Here is a 16,491-nt window from a genome sequence, read left to right on the forward strand (position 1 = left end):
CTTGACCTCTCAGATCTTCAAGGCATTTTCTTTTCTACTGTGATCCTGCTGGCTGATCCATGTCCTGTTTTTATTTAGCTTTATATTTTTAATTTGAGTAGAGAAAAGGAAAAAAGATGAACCTTTACGTATAAGACCCATATCCCTGAAAAAGGATATTCTGCAAGTTTCCAAAAGTAATGAGTTTCTTAATGGCATTGTCTACCAATAAAGGTCAGGTGAAGAAGAAAGGAAGGAAACAAACCTTTATTAAACATGTAACAGGTGCTAGGCACAAAACTGAGTGCTTTCATGTGTGTTACCTGATTTGAATTTCCTACAAGGTTGATATTATTTCCGCCTATTTTGGAGATGGTAAAACCAAGGCTCAAAAAAGTTGGATACTTTGCTCTAGGTGATAGAAATACTAAGAGGTAGAACTAGGTTTTTTGAATCCGGGTCTACCTGACACCATATTTCTGACTTTTTAAGCTCAGATGGTTGCTTTGTGAGATGCTCCTAAAATAGAAAGGAAGAAAAAGATTCAGTGCATATCACATAGATGATAACAAATATGGGAAGCACAAGAATAAGTTATACAGACAGTATGGAAAACAGACCTACAGTACAGTATTCAATACCCGAGCATATAATTGGATGAATGGAATACAGAGTGAACATTTCACTCTCTGGTAGAGCTCATGTACGGTATGACATAGGACAGCTGTCCTCAGAGAACGTTCTTTGTTTCTAGACCGGTACGACACAAGCAGCATTTGAGCAATTCGGGATTTCTTTCTGCTTTCACCATAAATAGAGTTCATGGAATTCTGTATGTCAAAGTTAATGCAATGAAAAGAAGTCACAGAATATGGAAATAAACCTTAACTTATTCTATAAACCAGAGACATGTTTGGCATCTGGAGGCCGTACAAACGCTGTCCTTACTTGGTTGGATCCTGAAGTCTTATTTAGCATAGGAAATTGCAGACATCCTATTATGTAAGGAGACAGGAGGACAGCATAATGTGGCTACAAAATGAAGAACTTTATGCCCTTCAGGGAAGAGTTAACGGGACAGATATACATAGAGAGAGACGTGTGATTAAGAATGTGGAAAATGAATGAATGGGTGGCATATATATGTGACTGTTGCCGAAGCCGGGTTGCTGGATAATCCTCAGATGTCAGATTTCCGTAAGGCCAACATGTGACTCAAAGCTTGCCACTCAACAGAGAACACTGGGCTGTGCTGGTATTAAGAGGCTGGCTGGAAGCTAGGATTCCACTGTGCACTAGCCTGACTCCCTGTCGCTTTCTGTGCGTGGGTGGGTGTGCATGTGTGCGTGTGTGTGTGAGGGTATACATTTTTATGCAGTGGGTGTTTAAAGAGCTAAGCACTGAAGCTGGATTTCCACAAACGATCATCACGAGCACTCCAGGCACACCAAACTTCCTCTCTTGGTATTTTTTTTTCCTTTCATCTTTTTTTGGGGGCGCATCCCGAAGGGGAGAACCCCCAGCATCCAGCCTAAAGGATCGAGATGATTTTCTCTTACCTGTCCCTCTGGGTGCCCTGTCAAGGTTAGAACTGAAGCTATGTGGGACCGGCATATTCTCAAGCACCAATAAGAGGAGCTGAAGGAGTGAAGCAGCAGCAGACACCAAAGGAAGAGGGACTCTGCCCTGTTAACATGAACAGCAGCTTGCAGGTTCACCTGCCCAGAAGCTGGGCTGTGTCCAGTGGCTCACTCCAGGAGAAGTCTGAGCATTCTTTTTTTCTTTTTTATTACTATAGGATGGAGGATGAAGCTGTCCTGGACAGAGGGGCTTCCTTCCTTAAGCATGTGTGTGATGAAGAAGAAGTAGAAGGTGAGCTCGCTGGGTCTGGGGAAGTGTATATTCATATACATATGTCTTTGTAAATAATAGCACTCATGCATTTCACGTATCTTATAATTTTGAAGTTAAAAACCCAAGCCTATCTGTGGAGTTTCATTAATCTCCACATTTTGCTTCAACACAGAGTAATTCTAAGAACTTCCGTGGACCATCAGAATCTGAATCAGTGTTGTCCCGCATGGTTGACAACAACAACAAAAAGGTCTTACTTTGAAGCAGGTGCCTATGTTAGCTGTGCCTCTCTGTCAAAAATAAATATTTTGCCAGATAATATTAACTACCTTCCAATGACTAATTCAAGGAAGCTGCTAGATTTATATAAATGTATTTGGCAGTATCTTCTAATATTCTTTCTTATAGCCTGCAGGGTAGAAAAACAGATGTTGCAGAGAGAGAACGATACCATTACTGCAGGAAACATGGGGCTAAGCTGAGGAGTTAAAGAGTGGTAATTATGGATGTGTCTCAGTTAAGAAAAGATGGACAAGCATTTTTTTTTTTTTTTTTTTTTACTGTATCTATACACTTTTGGACTGAGTTTGGGTAGTTTATTTTTTTACTATCCAAAAGTCTATTATAATATTCTATTATTATCTTTTCAATATCTATATCTGCAGACCCTTTCTTGATGTTGTCGCTCTTACTCTTTTTATTTTTTTAACATCTTTATTGGAGTATAATTGCTTTACAATGGTGTGTTAGTTTCTGAGACAAGCAGTTTTTACTTAAAAAATCTCTAGGACCTCTTTTATTAATGTTCTCTAGTGCCAGTTGAAAATCAAATAAGAGTTAAATTTTAGCTGGTGCTACGGTGCTTTCAGTGTGCCTTTTCTTCTCTTGTCTCTTGACTTATCAATGATGTGGGAATAATACTGTTTATTTGACAGTCATAAGGCAGGGCTTAATTAATATTTATTAAAATAATTATTTGAAGGCGTGACAGGTATACAACATTTATAATGACAGTTTTAAAAATAATCAAGGCTCTAGAAAGTACTCATAAACTTAAGTAAGACTTCCTGGTGAACCATGTCTTAAATTCTGCCCTTTAAAATCACCTGAGAAAGGATTCATATGTATTTTGGAAACTCCAGTCTGATGGGTACCATTTGGTAATTACTTAATGCCTACCAAAGACTTGGACCAGACGGGTGGTGGAGTTGGGAAAAAGAAGGTGGATGCTGTGTGTTCTGGAGTGATTCGTCAACCAGACTGAACAGCAGGTCCCAGGCAAGTGATACTCCTGTGCCACCTGGGATAGTGTGAATAGTGTGGCCATTATGTTTCCTTGGTAAGTTTCTTCTGACCCTGTAGTGCTCGAGTGTTGGTTCCCCCAGCCCCCCATCTCCCTACCTGCCACATGTATGCTCTTGAGACTGAATAATAAGAATTTGATGCCTACGTTTCTTAGGAAAAAGGAAACCACAATATTTTCTTTCATATTGTTTTATGGGTTCCTTGCACTTTTACAACATGACTGTGGGAAAATGCCAAGTTAGTGAAAGCAAAATAGTGAAACTTTTGTCTGAAGATTCTAGTAACCCATGCTGCTAAGTCTTCATTGTGCTGACTCTGTCACTGTCCCAGTGTCAAAGGGGAGATAAGAATCTTAAAGTTATAGCATATGAATATAAGAAATATTGTAGGAATGAGCAAATATCCTATAATTTGAGGACAATTAAAGTAGAAAAATCTGTGAGAAAGCGTGAGGGTGAGATGTGTACTGTGTGTGTGTGTGTTCCTTGAGAATAACCTTCTACCTAAGTTCACAGGAGATGTAAATCACCTCTTGAATTTGTAAGGTCTATAGGACTGACAGCACTCTACTGCAGTAGGATATTGTACATGGGTTTCTTAAGCCTTTGACTAAGAAGTTTTTCCCTTGATTTTCGAGCACAAAATTAAGACAACACTGTAATGAATAGCACACAAATCTGTAGCTGGGTTTCTTTATGGAGAAACAAAAAAGGCAAAAGGTAGAGATATCTGTAAAATTGTCTTTGTGATGACTCAACTTGCCACATGGATTTTGTGTATTTTCCTCTTCTGGTAAGACTTCTATTTTAATGATTATCTTTCACATTGAGTGGAGCTTGGGTTGATTACATTTCTTTCAAAGCATGTTTAGCTAGCTGCCTGTGGTTGAATCCTGAGGCCCTGTAGGATGGTTGCTTATGGCCATTATTTGGTGGAGAACATCCAACAGTGTGGGCTCCTTATAGCAGAAGTCATGAAACAGTAATTAGGAACTGTCGTTTCTAATTCAGTGCCCTCCCAGTTGACCCTCCCATTTTCTCACCTGGCTTCATCCACTTTCTCACCTAGCACTTAAATTTTGTAGTAACTCTAGGTGAAAGTGTAAAGAGGTTGAAATGGAGATGGGCTTGACGGCTTATTCATGGTCCCAGTGGTTGAGAGTGAAGAAACAGATGACTTGACTGTCAAGACTTCTAATCAAGATTTTGATGGGAATGCTTTCCACAAGGATGTGAGTCTGTCTCATATTTTTAATTGCATAGAGTGTACTTGAAGGAAAGCAGACTGTTATTTTTGTTACGAAGTAGCTGAGTTTCTGGTACATTTATGGCGGAAGTAAGTGCTCCAGGTTTAAGGATCAGAAATTCAAAGGGCAAGGAGCTGAGGGGCTTCCTTCCTTAAGCATGTGTGTGGTGAAGAAGAAGGAGCTGGAACACCTAACATTTCTGTTATCAAATGTGTTTCCTTTTATCCAAGTATTTATTTCTCTTGGCTTCTTGGATAAACATGGTTGAAGTATATTGCAGCACACTTGGCACAAGTGAACTTAAGATAAAACTTTGTTTCTTAAAGTAATTTGCACAAATAAGATGCACTCCCATTAAATGATTATTAGGGTGACTTCCAGTAACTCTAGTTACTCTGAAATGTTTATGCTTGGAAAATTCTTCTTAAGGTCGCTCAGTTTGGGGTGACTGGATTCAGCTCAGCCTGAAGGCAAGAAGAGTCAGATGCTCCCTGGTAGTTCTTTCTAATGCTGTAGCTCTGAGCAGGGGAGACAGGTTGAGATTTCCAACCATACCCTCAGTTCACCTGCTTCAACTTTACTCTCAGTGGGTGGTGTGACACTTAATCCACATTCTAAAAACTCAAGAGAAAACCATCAGCTGCAAAACTCACTAAGAATAGAGTGAGTCAGAAGAGGAGTCATCTTCTGTTTAAATAATGAATTTATCTATGTGAGATATATATTTAAAGACCTAAAGCTCGTTTTCACATAATTTGCCTCCTGTGCATTTGTGTTAATGGTTTAAAAAGATACTCTTGAGAAAGGAAACCAAGTGTCGAATTTAATCTTTAAAATAAAGAGAGGCTTGTATGTCTGTTCTTTCAGTGGCTACCTTCTACTGTGTTTTGTAAAGCTAACATTTTTGGCATAGAGTGGTTACTGTGGATAAACTCATTTAAAATTTGTAACATTTCAGATATCTTATTTGTTTCTGTTCCAAAAGGCTCCCGCCCAGACATTTCCACAGAATTGGTCTATAAATGACAAATTGACATTACCAGAGTGACCCAGAAATGCCCACTATGACGAACAAGACTGATTTTTCATTTCAAACACACTTAATGGAAATTGGCAAACTTTGTTGGGTGAACCGGGGTTGAGATAGGAAGAAAGATCCCAGGTAGCTTTTTCTAGAGGAAGAAATTCTATGGATATTTTATCCGTTAAAAAGTCAGCCAGGATTTTGGATCTGTATGATATAAACAGATTACTTAATATTCTCACATTTTGCAATAGGGGAAAAAGAGCAAACTCCACCTTATCCTCGAGATAAAGCCTTGGCTCTGCAAGGCTAGGTAACTCCCCAGCAAGCCTTGGCAACTCTGACTTCACGAGGAGGGGCCTTTTCTTAACATCAAGCCTACCCAGCAACTCAGGAAGCATAAAGTACAGCAAGACAATATTGGCTGAAATGGGTCTGCATTTCTGAAGTTTGATCGGTGCTCTAAATGCCATTATGATATATTGGGGTGGTTTTCCTCTTCCATTGAAAACCAAGTCCAAAAGGAAGTGTGCTCCCATCTGTCCAAATGGAAGAATAATTCTACAAATTCTCATGTCTACTGATGGATATTAAGAGAGAGAGTATGGTTGAAAATGCATAGAATTTACAGGAAGGTTATTTTTAGGGAAATAAAAGTTAAAAAGTTGGACAGGGTCTGGAACAAAGTAGACGTTCACTAAATATTTTGTTAAAAAAAAGAATGAATAAATGAATGTGTAAATAAACTAAATGAAGCATATATAGAATTACTTTATATAGTCCTCTAAAATCTTTGTTTAAATTTTTTTAGTTAGAAATTTGGTTCTCTTACTTCTCTTAGTCAAATGAGATGATATAGTCTCTGATGATCCTATGTTTGCTATTAATCCCATTTGATTTTGCAAAGATCATTGATATATTTATATCATTTATATTGATAAGAAAAAGAAGCCCCTAAAACACCTCCAACCTTATTCTTCTTCCTTCCTCTGCTCTGTATTTTAAGGAGAGAGACTAAAATGATGAAATGGTGGCTTTTGTATTTTTGGAGGTCAGGATCTCAACATTTTACAGACATGAAATCATAATGACTTAAACCTATTTTTCACTAGAGGATATTGTGATGATGTATTTATGTGTATTGGAGGAGGTAGTATGCTAAAGAAAAAGTGGGGCCTGGTGGACATTTGTTAATAATTACAATGGTCAAAAACGTAATTGCCGAGAAGGAGTGAATGAAAACCTATCAGCTGGGAAGGGAGGGGCTGAGTCCAAGCTGGCGCTATTCTGAGCGCAGGATGTAAGTGTCCGGTTGCATTTTGCTGACCTCCTCCCTCCTGTTCCCTCTAATTGCTCCGAAACAGTGTGTACAGAGGAAATACTTGGGCAAATATTGCTGAAGGAAAAGGCTTCTTGAAAGAGACAATGTATCCACACGTTGGAGAGCTTGAAGGAAATGCGGTGAGGTGTTTAAGGGTTGATGCTTGGGTTCCCAGAGCATGTTGAGCCCACGCAGACCTTTCCCAGTGTCCTGCTGCTTTCTCCTTGTGGCTCCAGCTGAAAGCCCGCCAGAGGGCCTAAAGCAGGCAATACTTAGCTCTCTGACACCTCCTGCTGTGTCAGTGACATTAAATATTTGTATATAGATTTCTTGGATGGTAATTCCATGGGTTTTTGAAACTGGAGTCAGACATCCCTTCCCAGAGTTTTCCAGTTGTAGAGAATTCCCTGGTAGTGTAGTACGGGCTAAAGCCCTCTGGAAGCCACTTTCTGTCCTAGGTGACTACATTCTTTTATGGCAAGAGGCATACAAAATTGAACTTGGTACTTGAGTTGTGTTTTACAAGGATTCAGAAATAATACACTTGGAGCATATTTTGTCCATAGTTGAGTTTCTTTTTCAAAGCTTTGTATCTGCTCATATTTTTTTTTGCGGTATGCGGGCCTCTCACTGCTGTGGCCTCTCCCGTTGCGGAGCACAGGCTCTGGACGCGCAGGCTTAGCGGCCATGGCTCACGGGCCCAGCCGCTCCGCGGCATGTGGGATCTTCCCAGACCGGGGCACGAACCCGTGTCCCCTGCATCGGCAGGCGGACTCTCAACCACTGCGCCACCAGGGAAGCCCCTCTGCTCATATTTTTGAGACATATTATTTCATATTTAATTTTGGGAGTCTCTGTCATTTGTGTTATTCATGTGTTATTAAAGCAGAGTGGCTAAGCATCGGTTTGGAAATAAAAGTTTAAAACTTGCTGTGTTGCTGAAGCATTGCATAAATGAAGGACAAAACTTAGAGTTTGGATTTTGAATTTCTCAGTTCTGTAAAATGAGAATAATAGAACATGTCATTCACCGTAGAACTGTTTAAATAATTAACAGAAATAATGTTGCTGCTGTACCTGGCATTAGGCATAGGAGTGCTTTATACTGTACCACTGTCTGTCCTTTTGCTTTCTGATTGATACAGTCTCACCAATAATTTTTTTTTTTTTGGCGCATTGTGGCTTGTGGGATATTAGTTCCCTGACCAGGGATTGAACCTGGGCCCACAACAGTGAAAGCACAGAGTCCTAACCACTGGACCACCAGGGAATTCCCCTCACCAATAATTTTCCATGATGATTATCATTCCAAAAATTCAAACTGACTGAAATGATGTTTGTTATTTGCTTAATTCATCTTAGCAAGGCATCTATCCCTTGCCTTCCTAATAACCACGCTTACCTACTGCTTCTTGTATTGGAAAAGGAAAGCTAGAAAGGTCAAGAGAAGTTTCCTGAGGCCTGCTGTTTATTTCTCTTTGGACTCATTCTGATTCCCTTTAAGCTCTGGGCGTGAGATCTGATTTCCGTGGTTAGTCTGCTCCGACAGACATTACCCCTAGTTTGTGAAACTGTCTCATTTTTCAAGAGACACACTAACTATGATTGCATACAGGGTAAATTACAAACGCATGCCCACTGTCTAATAAAACCTGCAAAGTTACTTTTTCTGGAAAACAGATTAAAGTGTATGATATTTTCCTACCAATGAGGAGGATTCAAGGGTCTATTATATATGTAATATGTATAAATATGTATATATATATTTTTTCTTTTTTTCCCTTCCTTGCTCTGCAGCATAGACTAGGGTAATTCTGTCCACTACTGGCTGTTATGTAATTTAGGTGCCATTTCAATGAGATTATTCAATAGTATAGAAGTAATACCAAGTACTCAAACCTGAGCTAAGTATTTCTCCGTTTTCATCATTACAAGATTCAGAGTCACTGGGGGAATTGAAAATTGGGACTGATGAGGGAGAGTAGAGTAAGAATGGAATAAAACTGAATAAAGCTCACTTGAGGCTCTCCCATTGCTCCAGTGAGCATACTGCTGGGATCTGGTTTTGTTTTGTTTTGTTTTACTTTTTTGCCTGATAGCATTTAGGGGACTGAGGTGAGAGCCTGCCATGGCAGGAGTTCACAGGAGGTTCCAAATATTGTACCTCTGAAGCTGCTGATTGCCAGGTGGGATGAAGGTGAAGGGAGGGAGGGTGGTGAGTGACATCCATTAAATCAGCAGTAGAGGCGACTTAAATAACTCCCTTCCCTGAATAGCTGCAAAAGCTTTTAAATCTGGTTAATTGTTTTTACCTTTCTATAGAGTTAGAATTACAAGGCAAGCTATCCTAAGTGCAATATCCAACATGTTCACCTTTCTTGATACTGTATTGACTTTGAAAGGAGAACAGACTTTACTTAAACCTCTCCGGACGTGATTTTACCAACTCTTTTCATGGTGGGATACTCAATAACTTTTACAAGGCCAAAACTTCTGGAAATAAAAACGAGTGTTTGAATTTTAGTAAAATTGGCCAACATATCAGCTTTAGAGGGCCAGAATCTCGCATTTATGGATTAGTTAAATCACCACCCTACTCTCCAGTTGATTATTAAATTTTCAACACGATTCTATCCCTGTTGAAAAATAAAGACAATGTCTTGGATGTTAAATGAAAGCTCACAGTCAAATCCAATGGATATAGGTATTTGGCAAATTCTGTCGGTATCTGGGTTGAGATACTTTTATTCAGTCTGCTGTGGGTTAAAGAACATGGTGGGGAACCAGGAGTCTCAGGACCTATTTCTGTTCTTGGCTCTGCCCCGCCTTACTGGGTAACATGAGGCCAATCATGTTTGTGTGGTTATATTTCCTTTGTACAGAGTGCAGTTAATAACCTATCTTCTTATCCACCTGCTAGAGATGCTCTAAGGATTCTTGGATAACACCAGAAAAATACTTTGATATTTGCAGTAAGCCATTGACGAATTACTTAATTTCTGAATCTCAGTTTTTCATACAAAGAAACAGCATTGGTGCTTCCTTATCTCCTAGTCTTGCTAGGGATATAAGGAAACTAATTTGAAATCCCCAGAATGAACCCTGTAAATTTAAGATGTTATCTTCCTTGGTTATATTCCTTGCAGGTGATTTATCTTTGTGCTTAACCCTTTCTCACCAGGGCTTGCTGTGACTGCAGAATGCTTTCAGACTAAAGCTAGTACTGATAACTGGTGATTAACAAATTAGTTGGTTAATATCTATGTTAACTCTTCTTATTAACTCTGATGGACAGTGCTTTTATTAACTTTTTCTTTAAGCTTATCAAAATGGTAACCTACAGTTGCAGATATATAAGCTTTAATATGTTGCTTTTTCAGGCTCATATGTATCATTGAAAGTGATAATATATTCCAATTAGGGACATAATTAATGTGCGGTCAAATAAACCAGTCATTAATTAAGGACACAAGGTTGTTTGATGTGATAATTTAGAGAGTGTATCATGTAGGTGGGTGAGTTTACATGGGAAACCAAGGTATGTATCTCCCATAGAGTGACATTAAGTTGAGACCTAAAGGGTGAAGAGGGTTAGCTAGGTCAGGAATGAGGGAAGCCTCCCAGGCAGGGTGTGTGAAGGCCCAGTGGTGAGAAAGAGGTAGACCTGTTTGAGAAGTGAAAATAAAGCCCATGTGGCTAGACTACATGAATAGGGAGAGAGTGGCCTGAAGTGGATGGAACCCAGATAATTCATGGCCTTTTATACTATGCTAAGGATTTAGGATTTTATTGAGGGTACACTGGGGAGCCACTGCAGAGGGTTGTAAGCAGGGAAGTGACAAGACAAAATTTGCATTTAAAAAAATATCTCTTTGGCTCATGGGTGGAGAGAGCTTCCCAAGAGGACAAAGATAAAAGTGGAGACACTGTTGCTAAGATTCAGCTGAGAGATGATTTTGGGTTAGAGTAGAGGGACAAAAAGATGGGTTGAATTGCCAGGACTTGCTGATGGACAGATGGGTGGGTGGGGGTGATTGCTTCTGGATTTGTGCTATGAGCAATTTGGGAGACTTATGTGCCATTTGTACGATGGGGAACACTGGAGGAATAGTAGTGGAGGATGGTAGGCATTCAGCTTTCTGAGTCTGAGGCCCCTGTGAGACATCCAAGTAGAACTCTAAAGCAGGCACTTGGCTACACAACTGGAGCTAAAAAGAAAGGGCAGGGATGGAGATGTAAGTTTTGGAATCCCAGGGAGATAGCTAGCATTTCAAGCCATAGGAATGGATGACATTACCAAGGGGAGAGAATAGAATGAGAAGAGGACTGGGCGGGGCTCTGCTCTGCCAACCTTTGGAGACTGAGAAGGAGCAATCATAGAAGCTGGAGGGTAACCAAGAAAAGTGTGTGTCTGAGGCCAAGAGAAGAGCATTTTCAGCAAGGAGCCAGTGACCGACAGTGCTGAGTGCTGCCTGGAGTCAAGTAGATGAGGAGCGAAAAGTAACCAGTGGCTTTGGCAGAAAAAAGTGCTTGGTGGCTTTTGTTAGCAATCTGGGTGGCATGGTTAGTAAAGAGTCAAATCGGAGTAGACTGAAGAGTGCCCGAAGAGAAAGCTATCCTCATAAGAAGTGGCGAAGGGGGCTTCCCTGGTGGCACAGTGGTTGAGAGTCCGCCTGCCGATGCAGGGGACACAAAAGAAGTGGCGAAGGGACCTGGAGAAATAGTAGAAAACTTTTGGCCTTTCCCCTATGTGCTCCATTACACTTAACCAATTAGAATACTTAGAATTCTTGTAGAATTTTTAGAGCTAGAAAGGATTTTAGAGAAAATGTAGCTCAACGTTCTCACCTTACACATGGAGAGATGAGCCTTGGAGAAGGTAAAGTGATTTGCTTGCAGTAACGCTGATGGTAATTGGGAAGAACTAGTACAAGGAAGGCAAGCTTCTTGACTTTCCCAGGGCAGTACTCATTCCAAAAAAGTGTGCTTGAAGTCTGGTTCCTCTGGAGCGGGAAAGGAATTTAGAAAAGGAGATGGATGAGAGCTTAAAGAAGCGCCTGGAAGAATAGGGGGTAGAAAGAACTAACTGGAGAAGAATAAAAGGTGTTGGGAGAGCTTATGAAAAGGTGAGAGAGAAAGAAGACAGAAGCCTGGCTGGCCTCATTGTTTGCATGACCGCAGATGCTCGTGGGAGGACAGATGTCAGAGCCAGAACGTCTTCATGTTCTGGGGCCGTTTATGGTTACTAAGGGCTGTGGATTTAAACTTGTCATTCTCTGGTTATAAGACAGAAACATTTTCAAGAATTCCTGAGCCCTTTTTGTCTTCTAGGTAGTTGCTAACTTGAAAGGCCGAATCGATTACCTTTTCCCTCCTTGACTGTATTTTGCAGACAATGGAAAATGGGGGGTAGTGTCGGGGACTGGTACCATGGTAGTAGGAAAGTAGGAAAGGAAACCTTATATAACCAGGAGCACCAAGAGTCCCGGCCTCTATGTCATTAATTATTTGGCTTTAGTTGGTTCATTGGTACATGAAGAGGTTTAATCAGGTGATCTTTAAGGTCATTTCAACTCTAAAAGTATGATTATGAGCTGCGGTGTCAGTGAATGTTGTCCTCTATTCTGGGTACATGTGGAAAACCATAGTCATGAAGCTTCTGGGATTGGCCTTAACTAGGCTCGTTTAAGTCTCTCGAAGCACTTTCCCTAGTTCTTGGTCATTGTTTTAGCCCCATGGCATTATCCACATCTCATTTACCTATATACAGGTATGTGAGAGGAAGGAATTATGTGAACTAATATTAGTGATACCTGATTAGCCGTGAGTGCATTGACTATATGGTGGATTATCTGTCTATAGCGACTAAAGACCACTCTTCCTATTGCCCAGCCAGGGCTTAGGCCAGTGCTAAAAGGGAAGCCAGAATAGAGTCGGAGATGAACAATGTGGTTAGAATAAGAGTGTGAATGTGCGCGTTTATGTGTCTGTCTAAGCTGCCTCTCTGGCTGCAATTGCAAATCCGGTTATCAATGACCATTGGATTAGCCATTGTTTTCTCTCTTCCAGTCCCACTTGCCATTCAGTTGTGCAAATGGTGACCACAAGAGAGATAATGGAAACTGTCATTTCTCTGTGTTTGGCTCACAGGTGGATTTTGTCTGACTGCATGTGTACTGCACATTAAAATGCTCCAGCTCTTTCGGGGTTCTGGGATGTCAGGATGAGTCAAGGTTTCACCTCTTCCTATTGGGTGGCTCCTCTTGGCTCTTAGCCCTGCCCTGCCTGGCTCTGGCCTTCCCAGGCCTTTTGGCTCCACTCTCCTCTGTGCTGTCAAGTAAAAGGACAACAGACCTGAGCCCTGGGGGTCGGCACTCACGGCATGAAAGCTCTGGGGGAGACCCTTCCAGAGCAGGGTCGACATGGCACGGCATTTGTTCCTGGGCCGGGTGAGGGAAGATTGAGGTCATGGAAGGTACTGCCTCTGCTGCACAGTTAAGCTCTGCATAATGACTAAAAAAAAGCTGAGGGACGAGTTAGACTTGATCTAAAGTTGGCTATTTTGTCCTGCACAGAGTGAGTGTTCCGGAGTGCCTTAGCTGGAGAACAGAGAGTGTTCACAAGTTATTATCCGGGCTCAAGGGGAGTGGGAAGGAGGAGAAATAGTACTTTGTTTCTTCCCCTTTGGAAATAGGAGGGAGATATAAGAACAACACTTACCTTTGTGCACCAGACACATTGGAAAAGACACTTTATTGACACTATTGGATTCGGATTGTCCTTAAAAATGCCTATCTCTATACATAGAGATTATATATATATATAATAGAACATAATATAATATATATAAAAATCTCAATATAAATGTATAGCCGTAGGTATAAATATAGGTATTTTATATCTACAGATATGAATATAAAAGAGGTTTTGCTAGAGCAAAGTTAAAATTACTTTGGAGAAGCAGCCTTTTATTGATTGTGGAGCACTTCAGGAGCTGCAGTTTATAAATGATATAAGGTGATTTTTAGTCCTGTTTATTCATCAAGGTAGGTTCCTGTACTGCCTTCAAGTGGTTGTTCTGGCCTAGATATCTTCAAATAATGAATGACCACTGAGTATAATAAGGTTGCATTTCTTTAAAAAATACTCACTAATTCAGACTTCACACAGTGCTGGTTAGTTTAGCTTCTGTTATCAGCTATTAGTAATGGAAGCTGTAATGGAAACTTAACCTCAGTGTGTGGTCATAGGGTCCTCACCTTTACCTAAACACTGTGATTAGGACTGTTTTGCTAAAAATGAGCACTTATAAGGCAGGTGCAGAAGTTTCCTGAGCTTTCGCTTGTCCTTTAGGATGAGAATTTAGCTAAGTCACCATAAGCTCATCTCCTATTTGAGACCTTTTCCTTGTGCTGTTTGTTCTTGCCTAGAGATTGTTATCATCATCGTGATTATCAGCATCAAAATATTAAATATTAAAAGTACTGTGCTCAGTAAACACCAGGTAACAAGCTAAGATTTCTTATCAGTCTTGCTTGGGGGAACCCCAAGTTGCCTTAAGGATTTCTGGGAGGGTTTCAGTGAACAAAATTCCCATGCAGTTCAGCGGGAAGAAAAGTATTTCCCTGTTTTTCATCACTTTTACTATTTATTTACTTGCATGCCTGCTCCTAAGTGTCATTGGTAGCATTAATAATAAAATAGATTACTAATCAGCATTCAAAATGGCCTATAAATAGATTACATATGTAGCATGCAATTACCTATTAATAAACACATGCATTATTATTTTTTTTTCTATGTGAAAAGTTGCCCCTATCCAAAATACAGAAATAAAAATCATCTGTTGTCCTGAGTAGTGGTGTCAGTTTGAAGTGTGGACCCTCATGCAAACATCTAACCAAGGGCTGACTTACCCTCTGTTAACTGCAAAATTACATCACGCCTTTCAAAGTGAGTTTTCTTTTCATGAACTGGTATTTATGCTCAAGTAAATTAGCAGTGTTGCTATGATTATTTCTTAATAGAACTGGTTATGGACACTCTTATGGGTTTGTGAGTAATACACTAGCAATTCATTTATTAAAGTATTTAGGATTAGACATACTGATCTATTTCTTATTATATAAAGTGCCAAACACACAACGTCTGTGGCATCTGGACTTGATACTGTGATTCTGTTTAAGGTTTCTTATGCATGTACTTCTAAAAAACCTTCATGATTCGTTTTGGTCCAAGAAGTAAAGTCTTCACAACATCTTTTTAATAATCTATCACTCATCCAGGGTCTTTGCCTCCTCTTCCAACAGTGTTCTCTTCATAATTGAAAAGAAATAATACATATCTCTTAAATTTGCCTCCCTCCCCTATATCCCCCTCGGCAATAGCTACAACGTGTTTTAGGCATCTTGGCATAAGACCAGGTTACTTTATTTTTTTAATTATCATTATTTTATCTTCTTCTCTCTTTTTTTTTTAACATCTTTATTGGAGTATAATTGCTTTACAGTGGTGTGTTAGTTTCTGCTATATAACAGAGTGAATCAGCTATACATATACACATATCCTCATATCTCTTCCCTCTTGCATCTCCCTCCCTCCCACCCTCCCTATCCCACCCCTCTAGGTTGTCACAAAGCACCGAGCTGATCTCCCTGTGCTATGCGGCTGCTTCCCACTAGCTATCTATTTTATGTTTGGTAGTGTATATATGTCCATGCCACTCTCTCACTTTGTCCCAGCTTACCCTTCCCCCCACCCCGTGTCCTGAAGGCTGTTCTCTAGTAGGTCTGCATCTTTATTTCATTTTTTTTTTTTTTTAGATTCCATATATATGTGTTAGCATACGGTATTTGTTTTTCTCTTTTACTTCACTCTGTATGACAGACTCTAGGTCCATCCACCTCACTACAAATAACTCAATTTTGTTCTTTAGATAAGCCAAAGAAGGCAGAATTTAATTTATATTTGGGGAATATTGCTGATTAGTTCTGAAAGAATGATGTAAATTGCCAAGTGTCATGGAATCTTTGCTTCGAACTGGAGAGAACAGAAATTCCATTGATTATAGAAAGAGCAACAATGTGGATAAAAATCAAATTGGGAACATCCCTCAGTATTAGAGAAGTTCTGTAGGAGGCTGGGGGTGGCTGTGAGGGAAGGTAGATTTCTGGGCAGAGATTTAGGCCTATAGATTTAACTGTAGCTAAAGGATCACCAGAGGACAAGTAGAATCTCTGCCTAGAAATCTACCTTCCCTCACAGCCACCCCCAGCCATCCACAGCTTCTACCCCCCGTACTGACATCTCAGGTCTTAAAAAATATTTACATACTGCTTTATTCCAAAAAGGTTTAATGTGAAGGGAAAATAACGGGTAAAAAGTTGGAATAGCAAGGTTCATGTTTAAAATTCACGTCACGAAACTCTGTCTACCTGTTACCGGTTGGCCCGACATTTGTCTCTTCTATTTCTAGCAGTCAGCATGAGGAAGGAAACACAGTCAATTATAAGGTAGTGTAAATATAGTGTACATTACAAAAAAAAAAACCACCCTAAAAACAAACAAAGCACTACCAAAGCAGTAATGAAGCACTCACTCTTCTTGATGTTGAGACCTGAGAGATATTTCTCCTGTGGGATTTTATTGGGTTAGCTGGTGACAATATCCTTGACTTCCCTGAACCTTGGTTTCTTTGCCTGTACAATGGGGATAATGACAGTATTTAATTCGTGCAGTTGTGAGGATTGCATGAGGTAATAG

The 16,491-nt window shown here is 40.1% G+C and overlaps 1 protein-coding gene across 5 annotated transcripts in view; it reads left to right on the forward strand.

The window, feature by feature from the left end:
* The first annotated feature begins 1,778 nt into the window (after positions 1-1,778).
* SLC4A4 (solute carrier family 4 member 4) overlaps positions 1,779-16,491 on the forward strand; it is a 295,337-nt gene continuing 280,624 nt past the window's right edge. For all 5 annotated transcript variants that reach the window (XM_024754102.1, XM_024754101.1, XM_024754105.1 and 2 more), the window contains exon 1: positions 1,779-1,851. In XM_024754102.1, the coding sequence (XP_024609870.1) occupies positions 1,779-1,851 (73 nt within the window). The remainder of the gene's footprint in view (positions 1,852-16,491) is intronic.

This window comes from Neophocaena asiaeorientalis, unplaced genomic scaffold (assembly GCF_003031525.2).
Source record: "Neophocaena asiaeorientalis asiaeorientalis breed wild unplaced genomic scaffold, Neophocaena_asiaeorientalis_V1.1 scaffold148, whole genome shotgun sequence".
Classification (NCBI taxonomy): Eukaryota; Metazoa; Chordata; class Mammalia; order Artiodactyla; family Phocoenidae; genus Neophocaena; species Neophocaena asiaeorientalis.